We start from the raw sequence: 18,926 nt of genomic DNA, 5'->3' as shown, positions 1-18,926 counted from the left end.
CTCTTGTTATCACACTACTACCAGCATGCCATGGTACCAATAAAGTTCTAGATCTACATCTCAAACCCGGAGACAGCTGACGTGTCAAACAGTATAGTGAATCATTGTTTCTTTACAGATCGCTCACTTCTTTGACGCATGCGTTTTAGTTTTTTATTGGATACATGAATCGTTAACATGTCAACTCCACTGCGGCAGCATATCTTTCGGCCTCTGACACTTTCACTAACTTTGCTCAGATGTATAAAGAAAGTTAATATTTTGTCAATTAGGCAAATTTATTTTCCTCTTCAATATCAATTATCTTGAGTTGTATTCTAATTGGATGAGGTGATAGCTGTCAACCACATTTTTAAAAAAAATCAATTTTCTGCATTGTGTACTGCTTCTTTCCAAATACATAGTTTGGTTGCACTGAAAGATCTCTCCAGACCATTTTTATATCATCTCAATTAACAGATAATCCATGTTGCTCATTATAACATTACATTCCCAATTTTGTATAAAATCAGTTGATTTCAAAAGTATGAAAACTATATCTACAAGCACCTAATGATCTCCTTATTGTTCTCATTCTTGACAATATTCCTAATCTCACATGAACAGTCTAGCATTTAGATCATTGCCTAGAATGTTAAGACAGCAACATGAATTACAGCACAACATCGGACATAGCAGATACACTGCCTAGGTAACACCACAACCTACGCTTAACAAGCTGTACAGTGATGCTGCTGCTGCTGTAAGGACCCAGAGCAGCCATCTTCCCACAGCAGAAGTGTTGTGCTTTATAGCAAGAGAGGACCAGCTCGTTCTCTTTTCCAAATTCCTCTCTTTGCATTGGCCATCCCTAAGAGACCCATCCTCTTCTCTTTCACACTATTTGTCAATGAGCTTGACCAGGCTCTGCCGAAGGTCATTCAGGTCAAAGATCTTGACGTCCAGGATCTCGATGGCCCTCTGCACTTCACTCTCCGTGCGGTCCCGCTCCTCCAGGGAGGCGGACAGGTTCTGCTCCACATTCTGCACCCGCCGCTCCAGCTCCAGGTTACGCATCTCCATCTCCTGAGAAACCACAGAGCATCCTACTTGCTTGTTGTTCAAATCAAATTGTATTGGTCACATATTTAGCAGATGTTATTGCGGGTGTAGCAAAATGCTTGTGTTCCTAGCTCCAACAGTGCAGTAGTATCTAACAATTCACAACAATAAACAAATCTAAAAGTAAAAGAATAGAATTAAGAAATATATACACTACCGTTCAAAAGTTTGGGGTCACTAAGAAATGTCCTTGTTTTTGAAAGAAAAGCAAATTTCTTGTCCGTTAAAATAACATAACATTTATCAGAAATACAGTGTAGACATTGTTAATGTTGTAACTGACTATTGAAGAAAGTTATTTGTTTTGAACCTGTAATCGAACCCCCAAATGCTGATGCTCCAGATACTCAACTAGTCTAAAGGCCAGTTTTATTGCTTCTTTAATTAGCACAACAGTTTTCAGCTGTGCTAACATAATTGCAAAAGGGCTTTCTAATGATCAATTAGCCTTTTAAAATGATAAACTTGGATTAGCTAACACAACGTACCATTGGAACACAGGAGTGATGGTTGCTGATAAAAGGGCCTCTGTACGCCTATGTAGATATTCCATTAAAGAATCAGCCGTTTCCAGCTACAATAGTCATTTACAACATTAACAATGTCTACAATGTATTTCTGATCAATGTCATGTTATTTTAATGGACAAAAAATGTGCTTTTCTTTCAAAAACAAGGACATTTCTAAATGACCCCAAACTTTTGAACGGTTGTGTAAATATTAGGATGAGCAATGTCAGAGTGGCACTGACTAAAATACAGTAGAATAGAATACAGTATATACATGAAATGAGTAAAGCAGTATGTACACATTATTAAAGTGACTAGTGTTCCATTATTAAACACATAGGGCAGCAGCCTCTAAGGTGCAGGGTTGAGTAACCGGGTGGTAGCTGGCTAGTATTAGCTATTCAACAGTCTGATGGCCTTGAGATAGAAACTGTTTTTCAGTCTCTTGTTCTTGATCATGCAAGGTTTTACCAAATGCGCCTTCTTCAGTGTGCAGGTCTACCTGTAATCTATGTATGGCCTCTTCTCTTTCTTGCTCCATCTCATGGTATTCTTCTTTCTTGTTCTGCAGAATGTGGATTTCCTGGAAAACAAACATGATCATTCACAAGTTAGCCCAAGGACCTTTGCCATCAGCAACACAAAACAAAGGAAGGTACAGGTTCACATTGGCCTTTCTTCCATTTAAAGACCACAACTGATTTGATCTCAATTGCCATCTTTGTGATTCGACTATTTTCTCCATCTATAAAATGATATAAAATCCCATTTAAAAAACATTTAAACCCAGCTAATTTCGGCCTTGGTCTGATCTAGAAACGGCTCCCCCTACCCTCATCCATAAGCATGAGAAGCACAGCCTTACACTTGTTGCCGGAGGGCATATAAATGTACCTACAATACCTCCCTTTTCCCCTGTGTGTATCTTGCCCCCCCTGACCTCATCTTTAGCCTTGAGCAGGGCCTCCAGTTCCTCCAGAGAACGAGTCAACTCGTCTTTGAGCATGTCACTAGGGCCGTGTCCGCCATGTGCCTCCAGATCAGCCACCTGCCAAAAGACGAGAGGTTTCAGTCACGACCAGGGGAAATGATCATAGACTTGAGACTGCAGCTCCTGTCAGATCTCTACAGGGAGCGGGAACGTTATTGTGACATGTGTGACAGGACCCCTGGGTCCAACTTTCTTGTTGGCACTTTATAGATTGCACTCATGAATGGTACTATACTTGAGTCCAGAAAAGAATTATCCCTTGTCTTTACGGCTTGCCCCTGCCATTTAACCTCTGTATTCCCACTGGTGGTCATTCAAATCCTTCAGAATCTTTTCTCTTTATTTGGGTCGTTCCACCTCAAAAAGCACAAGAAAGAGGATTTCGACACCCACCATCTCAGATTGTTCTGTAATGGTTTCTGTTGTTGGATACAGATAAGATTAGCATTACTGCAACATTATTTGGTTGAAATATAAGCTAATTGTATTGCACGCAAATTGGACATTTTAATGTATAGGATTCATATAACATTCAATAAATATAGTATCTAACATCCGATTTGGACCTAACTTTTTTCTAACAATGAGTTCCCCCCCTCCCCCCTGTTTAGAGGAATTAGTCATTGAAGTTGTTTGGTTTGTCCCATCCTACATCCTGATATTTACAGGTTATTGAGAGCAACCCGTGTTTTACCACACTGCAGGTAAAGGAAAATACAAAAACCCTTTCCCCCATCTGTGGATAAAAACGTCCTTGGTTATACAGGAAAAGTAAGGAACCCTGCCATCTTTCAACCTGGATAATTCCCGTAGGATACACCCCTCCAACCCCCTTATCCCTCTTCAACCCAATTAAGTAACAGCAGTGCCCCCTAAAAATACTGTTCATAGACATGCAAAACAGCAGCATCTATTGCTAACCAAACAATAAGTCAGACACACTAAACATATACAACAGTACAAAGCCCCAAATGCAAAAACTGGCAAGCAACAAAGCTATAGTATAGAGTAGGTAACAAAGTAAAAATATCTCATTGGATGATTAAGTCAAAGGCATAACGCCTCCTGCGAGGATCAGATATTGTGGTCTCAATAATACACACAGCATACAACACCCCCATGATCCCCCTTTACCATGGTCAAGGCTGCTGCCTTCATTGCGCAAGCCAAGGACCGAGACACCACCATTATCAGGTAACTGGGAATTGAAACCTCACTGCAGTGTTAACTCAGCCTGTAAAAGAGGAGCTAAACTAAAATGGAGACCTCTAAAAGGTCTCTGCCACTTGGAGAGCCTTGAGAGAGGCTGGATTATTTTTAACTGTGTATGGCGGGGGCGGGGGTGGGGGGGGGGCAGATAGCTGCCAGCTCCCTCTGGTGATTTTTCATTTTTCTCCTAACTAGGGCATTGAAAGTAGGATATCGCTGTCCTACAAACCCCTCTCTCTTTCACCCCCAGGAGACGTGAACCATTTTTCAGCCACCTGGTCGCCCAATTCAGATCAAGAAAGCGAGAGATCTTGGACCACTAGACATGGATGGCTTGCCTTTTTAGAGGACGATTAATGTAAAGACGGGGAGGATCGTAATCGTCTGGGACTATTGATGTATATCCACAGTACAGTGAAACACTGCATGAAGTGGTAAAATAATTGTGGAGATCAATGTTCTCTGGCTAGACATTATAAGCTTGCACATCTGAAACCATTGAAGTGGTCGAATCCAAAGGTTGATGAATCCAAAGGATTTCATCAACAGGCTTGGAGCCAGCAAATTCCCTAGTGACTCAGTACTTAGCAGCCAGCGACCCTGAAAATACCTTATATTGATGACATAGCACTGGAAAAAATTGACAAAGCTTTTACATTTAATGGACCCAGCTAGCAATGATGCATTGGAGAATGTCTCATCATCCACTTGTCTAGTCGTCACAGAATATCCATTAAGAACAGTATTATATGATGTATCAAATTTATCTCAGGGGTGAGAGGTAAAATGGGAATCCATGTGTACTCCAAGCCACAGATGGATGAGATTCTCTGCATTCAGACTAATAATGCCTTAGAGCAGGGGTTTACAAACTGGAGGGGGGGGGTCCACGGAAAAATGTTAAAATAAAACAATTCAGTCCTATTATTTTTCGCTAAATTAAATATTGGTTTTATTATAGCTTACCTGTAGAACATGAGTTGTGTGATATTATCTATATTTCTGTTTCTCCTAATCCTCCGCCATTGACAATCATATTTTTTCTATGCAGTGATTTAATTTAGGATCAGGTTTTGCCTGCTGTTCAGTTGATGGATGCTGTTCTGGTCTGTTGTTGTTGTAAAACCATGTGGGGTTCTTATGAGGACAACGACATTGAATGTTAGCTTCAACTTTTCATACGTAGCGTTACAGTACAATGGTCACTTGCTTGGTTTAAAAACACGATACAATGACCCAACATCTCCAATGGCGAAGGTGAGATTACTGCTACCGCCACATAGACTTTATTAATGGGGCGGCAGGTAGCCTAGTGGTTAGAGCGTTGGACTAGTAACCGAAAGGTTACAAGATTGAATCCCCGAGCTGACAAGGTAAAAATCTGTCGTTCTGCCCCTGAACAAGGCAGTTAACCCACTGTTCCTAGGCCGGCATTGAAAATAAGAACTTGTTCTTAACTGACTTTCCTGGTTAAATAAATGTAAAAATAAAATAAATAAAAAATAGACTTCATTAATGAGCTTGCTTCAGCAACATCAACCAGTATTCAAATCACCATTCATACATCCAATCTATGTCCACATTATTCGGACATATTTTAGAACGTAAATAAATCATTTGAATGCCAATGCATAATGTCATTAGAAAGGTATATAAAATGCATTATTTTTTAAATGGTAATGCATACTTTTTGGGAAGATTTTTGTTGTTGTTGTATTATGCCTATAACAATATTTATAATTGAGGTCTTTGAATATTACAATGAAGTGCTTGAAAAAGTCCTTGAACTTGACATACCAATGTCTGTATGAAGCCTGTATTATTTACTCATTATAGGAATATTATAGCCTATAGGTCTACACATGGAAATATGTGAATATATATATATTACAACAACTAAAAACCTTAGTAGGGAGATGTACTATTTGGGGGTCCTTGATAAGAAAAAGTTTGAGTTGGTTAATTGAATCGGGCAGGACTGAGTTTGGGAAACCCTGCCTTAGAGCTCGTGTCAAACTTCAATGCGGTCTGTGGGTGGTTCAACCTCAGTCTACATTTGAAATGACTAAAACCAAATCGGAACTATGTTGGATCTAGATTTATACAATCTCTTCACTCTTTCCATGTTGCTATCAATCACAGAAATGAAAGCTGGATAGTCAGGGAGCATAGAAAATTCCCCAAACTATGGCTAGAGGAAAGTTTACTAAGGAAATAAACTCAGCAAAAAAAGAAACGTCCCTTTTTCAGGACCCTGTCTTTCAAAGATAATTCGGAAAAATCCAAATAACTTCACAGATCGTCATTGTAAAGGGTTTAAACACTGTTTCCCATGCTTGTTCAATGAACCATAAACAATTAATGAACATGCACCTGTGGAACGGTCAAGACACTAACAGCTTAAAGACGGTAAGCAATTAAGGTCACAGTTAAACTTAGGACACTAAAATAGGCCTTTCTACTGACAGGGTCCCTGCTCATCTGCGTGAACGTGCCTTAGGCATGCTGCAAGGAGGTATGAGAACTGCAGATGTGGCCAGGGCAATAAATTGCAATGTCTGTACTGTGAGACGCCTAAGACAGCGCTACAGGACGGACAGCTGATCGTCCTCGCAGTGGCAGACCACGTGTAACAACACTTACACAGGATTGGTACATCCGAACATCACATTTGCGGGACAGGTACAGGTTGGCAACAACTGCCCGAGTTACACCAGGAACGCACAATCCCTCCTTCAGTGCTCAGACTGTCCGCAATAGGCTGAGAGAGGCTGGACTGAGGGCTTGTAGGCCTGTTGTAGTAAGGCAGGTCCTCACCAGACATCACCGGCAACAATATCGCCTATGGGCACAAACCCACCGCCGCTGGACCAGACAGGACTGGCAAAAAGTGCTCTTCACTGATGAGTCGCGGTTTTGTCTCACCGGGGGTGATGGTCGGATTCGCGTTTATCGTCGAAGGAATGAGAGTTACACCGAGGCCTGTACTCTGGAGAGGGATCGATTTGGATGTGGAGGGTCTGTCATGGTCTGGGGCGGTGTGTCACAGCATCATCAGACTGAGCTTGTTGTCATTGCAGGCTATCTCAACTCTGTGCGCTACAGGAAAGACATCCCCCTCCCTCATGTGGTACCCTTCCTGCAGGCTCATCCTGACATGTCTCTCCAGCATGACAATGCCACCAGCCATACTGCTAGTTTTGTGCGTGATTGCATTTACATTTACGTCATTTAGCAGACGCTCTTATCCAGAGCGACTTACAAATTGGTGCATTCACCTTATGATATCCAGTGGAACAACCACTTTACAATAGTACATCTATATCTTTTTTGGGGGGGGTAGAAGGATTACTTTATCCTATCCCAGGTATTCCTTAAAAGAGGTGGGGTTTCAGGTGTCTCCGGAAGGTGGTGATTGACTCCACTGTCCTGGCGTCATGAGGGAGCTTGTTCCACCATTGGGGTGCCAGAGCAGCGAACAGTTTCGACTGGGCTGAGCGGGAACTGTGCTTCCGCAGAGGTAGGGAGGCGAGCAGGCCAGAGGTGGATGAACGCAGTGCCCTTCTTTGGGTGTAGGGACTGATCAGAGCCTGAAGGTACGGAGGTGCCGTTCCCCTCACAGCTCCGTAGGCAAGCACCATGGTCTTGTAGCGGATGCGAGCTTCAACTGGAAGCCAGTGGAGTGAGCGGAGGAGCGGGGTGACGTGCGAGAACTTGGGAAGGTTGAACACCAGACGGGCTGCGGCGTTCTGGATGAGTTGTAAGGGTTTAATGGCACAGGCAGGGAGCCCCGCCAGCAGCGAGTTGCAGTAATCCAGACGGGAGATGACAAGTGCCTGGATTAGGACCTGCGCCGCTTCCTGTGTAAGGCAGGGTCGTACTCTGCGAATGTTGTAGAGCATGAACCTACAGGATCGGGTCACCGCCTTGATGTTAGCTGAGAACGACAGGGTGTTGTCCAGGGTCACGCCAAGGCTCTTAGCACTCTGGGAGGAGGACACAATGGAGTTGTCAACCGTGATGGCGAGATCATGGAACGGGCAGTCCTTCCCCGGGAGGAAGAGCAGCTCCGTCTTGCCGAGGTTCAGCTTGAGGTGGTGATCCGTCATCCACACTGATATGTCTGCAAGACAGGAATGTCAGTGTTCTGCCATGGCCAGCGAAGAGCCCGGATCTCAATCCAATTGAGCACGTCTGGGACCTGTTGGATTGGAGGGTGAGGACTAGGGCCATTCCCCCCAGAAATGTCCGGGAACTTACAGGTGAGTTGGTGGAAGAGTAGGGTAACATCTCACAGCAAGAACTAGCAAATCTGGTGCAGTCCATGAGGAGGAGATGCACTGCAGTACTTAATGCAGCTGGTGGCCACACCAGATACTCACTGTTACTTTTGATTTTGACCCCCCCCCCTTTGTTCAGGGACACATTATTCAATTTCTGTTAGTCACATGTCTGTGGAACTTGTTCAGTTTATGTCTCAGTTGTTGAATCTTGTTATGTTCATACAAATATTTACACATGTTAAGTTTGCTGAAAATAAACGCAGTTGACAGTGAGGACGTTTCTTTTTTTGCTGAGTTTATAACACAAATTTCAGTGCAGTCCTCCGGACCTCAGTGAAGAACAAATGTGGCCCGCAGGCAAAATTAGTTTGACACCCCTGCCTTAGAAACATAAGTGGGATAGTGAGAACATGCAAAGAGCATGTTTAACATACTGCAAGGGGTGCCCCGTAATCCAAACCAACCAACACACCTTGATTAAAGCTTCAGGGAAAAGGTCTGCAGCCTCTTAAGGCCAGTGTTGTCAAAAGATGATAAAGTGAGCTATCAACAGACGTGTCCTTTCCCTTTCCTCCAAAGACTTTCATAAAACGAAAACCCATTGTCTGAAAAACGATGACCCAATCAAAACTTACATGACCTCCCCGGCAGAGAAAGGGCATGTCGGAGACTTTCAAACGCTGTCATTATCAGCGGCGGTGACTCATCACCTGTTCATGTTTGAGTAAGGCTTTGCTGCTACACTGGTCCACCGCCTTCTGTCTCGACTCTGTATGCAGCATTTTACAGCACCGGCGTTGATAATTAGATGTGACCTTAACTATCAAAATGTGACCTCAAGGTCACAGCATGGAGATAATTATGGTGTGAGCGAACGTGAGGTGAGGTATTAAGCACATGAAAATAACTTCAAATCTTCATCATGGTCATGTATTTAATTGTACTTTACATTCTACAACCGGAAATGTAACATATCTTTACATTCGACAAATGTATTTTTCACAATTCTGTTTTCTTGAACGGTTGCATGTACTTGCATAATTACATTGAACTTTAACATTTACCCATGATTCCACTGAGATTAGGTCCACTCAGCATTTGTGGGAACGGATATGGGTAAATCCATTTGAATTTAATCTCTTTTTGACAACCTCACTTTCGATTTGAACGAAAACTTCCATACATATTTGCCCATTGTTAGTTTTCATATTTGCATATGTTGTAGTTTAGACCCTATTTTACTTATTTTATCTGAGGTTTTTGTGTTTTGCCTGCCATCAGACACAACATGATCTTGATTACAGGGTGGGTGTCATGTTTGGCTGACAAAAGTTCAAATGGTACCACGAAGATGGTTGGAGGTCCAGACATCAGAATGTTCAATGTTGACTTGAATGGGAATATCTGGGAATATAGATAGATTACACATGACCATTTAAATTGACATTCGATGGTGGGTGGCCATTGTGGTAGTAATTAGAAGTTACAATTTCAATCAATCAAATGTACATTTAAATGGTGTACCAGATAAATTGCAGTGGTCTGAAGGGATAGGTCCATTCTATGCATCCTATTTCTATGATTGAAATGCACCCATCATGTATTCAAGAGCATGTTGTGTCTCAACCGATGGCAGGCACAACACAAAAAACACAAATTATGTAAAATAGGGTCTAATCTACAACATATTTTAATATGAAGTTTATGCATTTTTAGATAATTGATGTTAAAAGGTTAAAAAAAAGACATAATATAGATATATTTTTTTAAATTAAGAAACTATAAATTGTTTGACCAACATGTTTAGAAGCTTTTAAATTATATCAAACTCAACCGTTTATCTTTTCAAGTGATGAACACATGATATGGTGGGTTATGCAAAATGGGTCAACTTTGAGCACCTTGATCTCCTTAATGTTTTGGCATTCAGGTCCAAAAAGTAACTTTCTGACCACTTCTTCCATGGGCAAACGTGTATGGAACGTTTTGTTTGAATCAAAAGGGATGCTGTCAAAAAGTGATTGGATTTACCCATCTGACATGGCGTCCATAGTTCTAGATCAAAGAAAGTAAAGCAATCTGGTGGATCTTTCATCGTGACAACACTCACCTGGTCTCGTAGCCTCTCGGTCTCCTCCTGGTAGGCAACTAGCTGCTTCTTCCACTGCTCCACGTTATTGTTGGCTTCATGTAGCGCCGCCACCAGCTTAGAGTTACTGTCCTGCAGGGTGAAGAGCTCTGCCTCCAGGTTCATCTCGCAGATAGACCTGGAAGACATCGTCCGAGACCTCAGACAAACATCCTCTGCCCTCTCAGGAGTGGAACAGATTTGAGGGGACATTCACTACATGGTGGAGAAGGGCTTAATGATAACGCTCGGTAACTAAGAGTGTCCGTACTTTACCAACTCTTGGGTAAAATTTGTGAAATTGGTCCATTAAATATGTTCCTGCTCCATGATCCTGTGCCCTTAGATGCCATGTAATTTTACCATTAGAAAGCTAGAGATGATCCAATCGTTAGAACTCACCATAGCAACCATAAAAGTTGCCTTGTGTAGTGATAATGTACAACAGTGTAATGGGCAACAGGGACAAAAGCAGAGTGAGTAGAAAGGGCGACTGAATAGCAGGGTAATATGCAACCTTCTCTCTCTCTCTCTCTCTCTTTGTGTGAGTCAGCACATTAGCTTTGCCACACTCCCCCTTGCTCTTGTCTGGACCATGTGTCCCATAAGCAGCTCTATTCAATGGGGAAAGCGTAATCAAAACAGGCCATCAGAACTTAAGCAATGACTGGAAAATCCTCTTTACCAAAGCTCTGTTTTCGTGTGTGAACCTTTGAGATCCAGACCAATTATCTTACCTTCTAAAATGGAACAGTCGGGTTTGAGACCAAGAACATTTCCACAAAACATTCGGTGTACTTTCAGACAATGAAACAAACCCTGGCTTGAGTGAAACGTTGAGGACAAGAGTGTGTAAAAGTGGGTTACCCTTCAGAAAGCATCTTTTTAATGCGCTCCTTCTCAGAAGACAGTGTGATGTCTGCGCTTTGGCTTCGGAACATCTTGTCCTCAGGACCGTTCACACACATCACCGGCGGCGACTGGAGCTCATCACTGAGGTCCTAACACACAACACAACATAAACAATACACTTCAAACCAATACCAAAGTCCTGAGGGGTACAGTGTCTGCTGGTTCTCTTTCAGTCGGTCAACTCAGTACAACACATCTATGGGGAGTTTGCACGTGCTAGCACCCTTTACTGAAAAACGTTGGAATCACGCCTGACAAGGCCAATAAACACCGTGCCTCACCGGTAGCTCCGCGTTCCACAGGTGATAAACCCAAGGCACGGATTCATTCCTTCAATTCTTCCTCTCTTCACCACGAGATGAGCAGAACATTTTCACGCACTCTTTAAAATAAACATGGGAACGCAAAATCTATCAGACTTTGCTCCAACTTAACTATTCCACTTAAGGAGGGCATGATCATCCTTCTGGATGTTGTGTGTTAAAGCTTTGGAACTGTTTTTTTGAGTTTCGTACTGATTCTGTTAGTTATTCTTCTGCCCGTTTAGCCTGGCTAACTACGATGGCTAACGCAACCAAAGCAACGAAGGCTATACTGACGTTTTGTTGTCTGGTATGTCTCGGCGCGGTGCATGCTCCGACTGCCCCCACTCGGGTCAGCTTGTGTGCGAGAAGAAAGGACGGCGTCAGTAACAGTGGCTTGCCCACGGCTGACACTGTTCCCCTAGTCCATGGTGCATGCAGGTTCCCTTGGCAAACATGTGGAATTCTTATGGCTTCCTCTCACCTCAGCTGGGTCTGAGTTACGGGACCCGAGGATGAATTGGGGCTTTGGTCGTATCAATTGTCTTGTCTGCCTGGGCTGAGGCATGTGCCCCAGCTAAACCCGGTTGCTGTGTGCTCCGTTACCCGCTAAGGGAGGCAACTTGAAGGAACGGGACGGTGGGCACTCCCTGCCGCCTGTGTCTGCCATCAGACACTGTTTACCTCTCGATCTAGACTTGGTTATTCTAAATGGACCGCGCTGCAATCGGAGAGATTCCCGACACCGAAGGAAGATATCACACATTTTTCTTTGGTTAGCTCTGTGCTGGCAGTGGGCTTGGCAAGTGCTAGCCCACGGGGATAATGGAAGGTAGCTGGCTACTGGCTTAGCAAGACTGAGAAGTAGTCGCATGGCTGATGTAGGCTTGCATACGGTACTGTGACAACAGTTTGGCCATTGGTGGAGTTCCTGTACCCATAAAAGGGTGGGCTTCAGGTGGGGCTATACAGTATCACGGCGCTCTCTGTCCACAAGTGGGCACCCTTCCCCCATGGGTGGCTTATTACTGGGATTCATTGCTAATTCCTCCCTGTAGCTCACCGGTTCTTAGTGACAGTGAGGTGCTTAGTGATACAGGTTATGGTCTCGGTAGGCGATTGGCAGTCATGCTATTATCCAACATTACTGAGCTGTCGGTCTCCTGCTCAACACGTTTAGTTCCTGGGAATTAGATTCAAATTGGAATCGCCCTGTCTGTTATCACATATGGGGTCTGTTTTTCAGCGCTCTATCTCTTTTCAAGCTGGGATATAAGGTGCAGTGTCACCGGTAGCTATGACTGGTGGGCCTGATAACCTCCACGATCATTTTTTCTTCTGGGTCTATTTTTAATGTGTGCAGCCCCCACGCACCTAATCAAATCAAAGTTTATTTGTCACGTGCGCCGAATACAACAGGTGTAGACCTTACAGTGAAATACTTACTTACAGGCTCTAACCAATAGTGCGAAAAAAAGGTGTGTGTGTGTGTGTGTGTAGGTAAGTAAAGTAATAAAACAACAGTAAAAAGACATTTGAAAATAAGAGTAGCAAGGCTATATACAGACACCAGTTAGTCAGGCTTATTGAGGTAGTATGTACATGTGGGTATGGTTAAAGTGACTATGCATATATGATGAACAGAGAGTAGCAGTAGAGTAAAAAGAGGGGTTGGCGGGTGGTGGGACACAATGCAGATAGCCCGATCAGCCAATGTGCGGGAGCACTGGTTGGTTGGGACAATTGAGGTAGTATGTACATGAATGTATGGTTAAAGTGACTATGTATATAAGATAAACAGAGAGTAGCGGGGGGGGGGGAGGGCACACAATGCATATAGTCCGGAGTCTGTTCAGGAGTCTTATGGCTTAGGGGGTAAAAACTGTTGAGAAGCCTTTTTGTCCTAGACTTGGCACTCCGGTACCGCTTGCCATGTGGTAGTAGAGAGAACAGTCTATGACTGGGGTGGCTGGGGTCTTTGACAATTTTCAGGGCCTTCCTCTGACACCGCCTGGTGTAGAGGTCCTGGATGGCAGGCAGCTTTGCCCCAGTGATGTACTGGGCCGTACGCACATATACCCTCTGAAGTGCCTTGCGGTCGGAGGCCGAGCAATTGCCGTACCAGGCAGTGATGCAACTGGTCAGGATGCTCTTGATGTTGCAGCTGTAGAACCTTTTCAGGATCTCAGGACCCATGCCAAATCTTTTTAGTTTTCTGAGGGGGAATAGGCTTTGTCGTGCCCTCTTCACGACTGTCTTGGTGTGTTTGGACCATTCTAGTTCGTTGGTGATGTGGACACCAAGGAATTTGAAGCTCAACCTGCTCCACTACAGCCCCGTTGATGAGAATGGGGACGTGCTCGTTCCGCCTTTTCCTGTAGCCCACAATCCTTTCCTTAGTCTTGGCTACGTTGAGGGATAGGTTGTTATTCTGGCACCACCCGGCCAGGTCTCTGACCTCCTCCCCATAGGCTGTCTCGTCGTTGTCGGTGATCTGGCCTACCACTGTTGTGTCGTCAGCAAACTTAATGATGGTGTTGGAGTTGTGCCTGGCCATGCAGTCGTGGGAGAACAGGGATTACAGGAGGGGACTGAGCACGCACCCCTGAGGAGCTCCGGTGTTGAAGATCAGCGTGGCAGATGTGTTGCTACCTACCCTCACCACCTGGGGGCGGCCCGTTAGGAAGTCCAGGATCCAGTTGCAGAGGGAGGTGTTTAGTCCCAGGTTCCTTAGCTTAGTGATGAGCTATGAGGGTACTATGGTGTTGAACGCTGAACTGTAGTCAATGAATAGCATTCTCACATAGGTGTTCCTTTTGTCCAGGTGGGAAAGGGCAGTGTGGAGTGCAATAGAGATTGCATCATCTGTGGATCTGTTTGGGCGGTATGCAAATTGGAGTGGGTCTAGGGTTTCTGGGATAATGGTGTTGATGTGAGCAATTACCAGCCTTTCAAAGCACTTCATGGCTACGGATGTGAGCGCTACGGGTCTGTTGTCATTTAGGCAGGTTGCCTTTGTGTTCTTGGTCACAGGGACTATGGTGGTCTGCTTGAAGCATGTTGGTATTACAGACTCAATCAGGGACATGTTGAAAATGTCAGTGAAGACACCTGCCAGTTGGTCAGCACATGCCCGGAGCACACGTCCTGGTAATCCATCTGGCCCCGCAGCCTTGTGAATGTTGACCTGTTTAAAGGTCTTACTCACGTCGGCTACGGAGAGCGTGATCACACAGTCGTCCGGAACAGCTGATGCTCTCATGCATGCCTCAGTGTTGCTTGCCTCGAAGCGAGCATAGAAGTGATTTAGCTCATCTGGTAGGCTCGTGTCACTGGGCAGCTTGCGGCTGTGCTTCCCTTTGTAGTCTGTAATAGTTTGCGAGCCCTGCCACATCCGACGAGCGTCGGATCCGGTGTAGTATGATTCAATCTTAGCCCTGTATTGACGCTTTGCCTGTTTGATGGTTTGTCGCAGGGCATAGCAGGATTTCTTGTAAGCTTCCGGGTTAGAGTCCCGCACCTTGAAAGCGGCAGCTCTACCCTTTAGCTCAGTGCGAATGTTGCCTGTAATCCATGGCTTCTGGTTGGGGTAAGTACGTACAGTCACTGTGGGGACGACGTTCTCAATGCACTTATTGATAAAGCCAGTGACTGATGTGGTGTATTCCTCAATGTCATCGGAAGAATCCCGGAACATGTTCTAGTCTGTGATAGCAAAACAGTCCTGTAGTTTAGCATCTGCTTCATCTGACCATTTTTTTATAGACCGAGTCACTGGTGCTTCCTGCTTTAATTTTTGCTTGTAAGCAGGAATCAGGAGGATAGTGTTGTGGTCGGATTTACCAAATGGAGGGCGAGGGAGAGCTTTGTACGCGTCTCTGTGTGCGATGATAGGGGAGGTGGCACGGGCTGGGGTCCCCCCTTGCCCCCCTCCCCAGATGTTTGCTGTGACAACGGCCAATCAGGGTTCGTCACTGGTAGGCTAAGCCCCGGAACCCAGAGTGGACTGGGCTTCAGGCAAACGTCAGCACTTAAACACATTGTTTCTACCCAAAGTTCCACGGTGTCAAGAGTGTCGTGTCCTCCACATGGGAGCAGAATTAAAAGAGTACCTTCCCCCCTAGTCAGATACACAGTTGTTGAGAATGGTGAAAATTAAAAAAGACAAGAAAAAATAACCATATTCCCACAGTCCACACTTTATGGGAGACGTGCTGTCTGTGTCGACCAGTAGCTCGCATGTGCAGTGTTACCCTGGAATATGCAAACAGTGACATTGGGGTACAGGCTACAATTAGTAGTGCATCCCACACGTTGTTGTCAGAGTGGTTCCTACATCCTATTTTAGACCTGTGTGCCCTAAACAAGCACCTCAGAGTCTACAAATTCAGAATGCTCAGGAACAGCTGGTTATTAGTCAGTGCGCCCAGGCGATTGGTTCACCTCCATCAACCTGAATGACGCATACTTTCATATGGCCATATCACACGAAGTTCCTTGAGGTTCCATTTCGAGGCTGTAGCGTGCGAGTTTCTGGTCCTCACTTCCGTGCGTTCCCTCTCGCCTCACACTTTCACCAAATTTGTGAAAGCAGGTTTGGCACCTATGTGGTGCCTGGGGCTGATGGTAGCAGAGTCGAGGTAGCAGGTGCTGTTACACACATCCATGCTGGTTTCCCATGTTCAGTCTCATAATGAATCAAGAGAAGAGCTGTTTATCTCCATCTCGCATTCCATTTCTGGGTCTCGAGTTAGACTCAGTTGAGAATCGTGCGTTCTTGTCCACGCAAAGGGAGGACGGATTCCGATTTTGCTTGGCCCAATTTCAGCTAGGTCACACACAGTGCCTGTGCCTATTATGGATGACGGCTTCTATGATAGCCGTGGTTCTCCCCGGGCTGTTGCTGATGCAACCTCTCCGGTGGTAGGTGATAGATACCCGCTTGGACGCATCGCGCCACCTAAACCGGTCACTCCGGGTGTCCTCATCATGCCTATGGCTCAGAGTAGGGACCCACGGCTGTTGTTGCTGGGGACCTCCGTGGGTCCAGTTTTATCCCGCAAGTTGATAAAGACAGACGCATCTCCTCGAGGGCGGGGTGCGCTGTGCGAGGGCAGTTCAATTCTGGGGTTGTGGACAGTGTTGCAAAACTCGGTGCACATCATTTACCTGGAGCTTTTGACAGTGTAGATAGAGTACTCAAGTGCTTTCTCCAATTGTTGGCAGGCCGGCATATGCTGGTGAGGACCGACAGCGGGACAGCGGTCACATACATCAACAGACAGGTCAGGGGTGCGGTCTCGCACCTTCTTATCCTTGGCTTGCTCCCTACTGCTGTGGAGCGCAGCGCACTTTCCCTCGCTCCGGGTGATGCATCTCCCCGGGCAGGGCTGACAGATCTTTCTGCATCGTGAGAAAACGCACATTGTTGGCTGTTTTTCTCAATAAGGGTCCGTGAATGCTCCATTGGGAACGGATGCTCTTGCGCACCAGTGGCCTCGGAACCTCCTTTACGCATTTCCCCCGTGGAACTGATTCAGCCCACGATAGGGAGGGTGCGTAGTTGATCCTTACGGCTCCCGTTGGCCCAAAAGACCTTGGTTCGCGGAGATCATTCGCCTTTAGGCGAGGACCCGTGGCAACTACTGGTGCGCAGCGACCTGTTGTCCCAGGAGCAGGGACAGTTCTGGCACCTGTGGCAGGTGATTTTGAATCTGTGGGCTTGCCGCCTGAAAGATCCAATCTGATGTCAAGGGGTTTACCTCTGAACGTTATGCACCCACAAACTCCCCATAGCTGTGTTGTACCTCCTTTCCCTCATTCAGGGAACAGTATTTAGTCACTGTATGTTTTTGTTTATTTTTCAACTTTCTTTCTAGCTGAGGCTACATATATAATGTCCTGACTTTACCATCCTTGATGGAAAGTATGATTATTATATCAATGTAGTCTAGCGTTATTTAGCAAAATATTCCCTACCCATCATGGTTTATACGTCATCCTTTCAGTTACATTGCTCATATCTTAACTTCCTGTTACATTATAGGTTTGCCATGGGAAGTGAATTACATCTACCCCCTTTTTTCCTCTGAGAGTCCACACTGTGGATCTTCCCAGGCTCTGTAGCCCTCTGTCACAACAGGAGTGTCGGAGAGGCTGAGGTCACCAGAGGATATTACCAGCTAACAACAAACGTTCCCACAGCTTTAGATAAAGTTCCCTTAAACGAGAAGTTCTTTTTTTACAACCAAATCTACATTTTTGTAAATGGTATGGTATAGAAGGTACCAGACACCTTTTTTGTGATTTCACTTGTTTTTGAGAAACTTACCCCAAACAGCAAATCACTTCCTCATCCTTGTTGTGTAGTATGGGGGCCCTGAAAATTAACCTCAACAAAGGATCCAAAAACACTAAAATACGTCATTTTAGAAACGGCAAAGCTCTCAGTATATAGTGATGCAGGTCATTCCGAACCCTATCTGCAAGTTATATTCCATTTTGTTGCGACTCGAGCGATACCTCTGTCCATTTGACATGTAGCTGGCAAAAATAACGGAAACACTTGAGTAAATGAGGGATACAAAGTATATTGAAAGCATGGGGTGCTTCCACACAAGAAGTTCCAGACGTAAAATCTACGCCAAGGCGCATTGAACCTGTTCTGTAGACTCTTGGTGGCCCAATCCTATTAAGACTCTTTATGTTGGTGTTTCCTTTATTTTGGCAGTTACCTATAGCAGCAGGCTAGATGAGAATGGGACAGCTGGATAGGTGGAAACGGCTCGAGTCGCAAAAAAAAGGAATATAACGCTGCAGAAAATGGAATGACAATTTCATGTGTACAATATCTAAAGACCTGGATCACAACACTGAGTGCTCTGACATTTCTAAAAGGATGTATGGGTCTTTTTGGAGCCTTTGTTCATGTTTTTTCAGGGCCCCCATACTGCACAACGAGGATGAGGAAGTGATTTCCGGTTTGGGGTAAGTTTCTCAAAAACAAGTGAAATCACAAAAAAGGTGTCTAGACCCTTCTATAATATCCCATTTACATGGAAAATTTAGATTTGGTTGTTAAAAAGAAAACTTCTCCTTTAAGTCTCATTAGGTTATTACCTAACGTTTTCATAGGAATGTTTCAGTGATGTGCAAGGACTGTGTCTGAGACCATTCCCTTAAAGGCCCAGTGCAGTCCAAAACGTGATTTTCCTGTGTTTTATATACATGTCCACACTATGAGGTTGAAATAATACTGAAATTGTGAAAATGATAATGCCCATTTAGTGTAACAGCAGTTTGAAAAGACTTCCTGAAATTTTTGCCTGTTTTGGTGGGATGGAGTTTTGGTCTGCCTGGCGAGGTCACCATTATTCCACAATGTAGAAAATAGTACAAATAAAGAAAAACCCTTGAATGAGTAGGTGTATCCAAACTTTTAACTGGTACTGTATATACACTGCTCAAAAAAATAAAGGGAACACTTAAACA

The 18,926-nt window shown here is 44.6% G+C and overlaps 1 protein-coding gene across 2 annotated transcripts in view; it reads right to left on the bottom strand.

The window, feature by feature from the left end:
- Window positions 1-127: 127 nt before the first annotated feature.
- Window positions 128-18,926, bottom strand: part of LOC115156751 (homer protein homolog 3) — a 42,304-nt gene continuing 23,505 nt past the window's right edge. For both annotated transcript variants that reach the window (XM_029704404.1, XM_029704403.1), the window contains 5 exons: window positions 11,089-11,222; window positions 10,204-10,360; window positions 2,551-2,658; window positions 2,113-2,193; window positions 128-1,065 (listed from right to left, as the gene is read on the bottom strand). In XM_029704404.1, the coding sequence (XP_029560264.1) occupies window positions 880-1,065; window positions 2,113-2,193; window positions 2,551-2,658; window positions 10,204-10,360; window positions 11,089-11,222 (666 nt within the window). In that variant the 3' untranslated portion in view covers window positions 128-879. The remainder of the gene's footprint in view (window positions 1,066-2,112; window positions 2,194-2,550; window positions 2,659-10,203; window positions 10,361-11,088; window positions 11,223-18,926) is intronic.

The sequence above is a fragment of the Salmo trutta genome, chromosome 21, assembly GCF_901001165.1.
Source record: "Salmo trutta chromosome 21, fSalTru1.1, whole genome shotgun sequence".
Taxonomy (NCBI): Eukaryota; Metazoa; Chordata; class Actinopteri; order Salmoniformes; family Salmonidae; genus Salmo; species Salmo trutta.
Note: the sequence above shows the minus strand (reverse complement) of the source record. Positions and strands in the feature narration are given on the sequence as shown.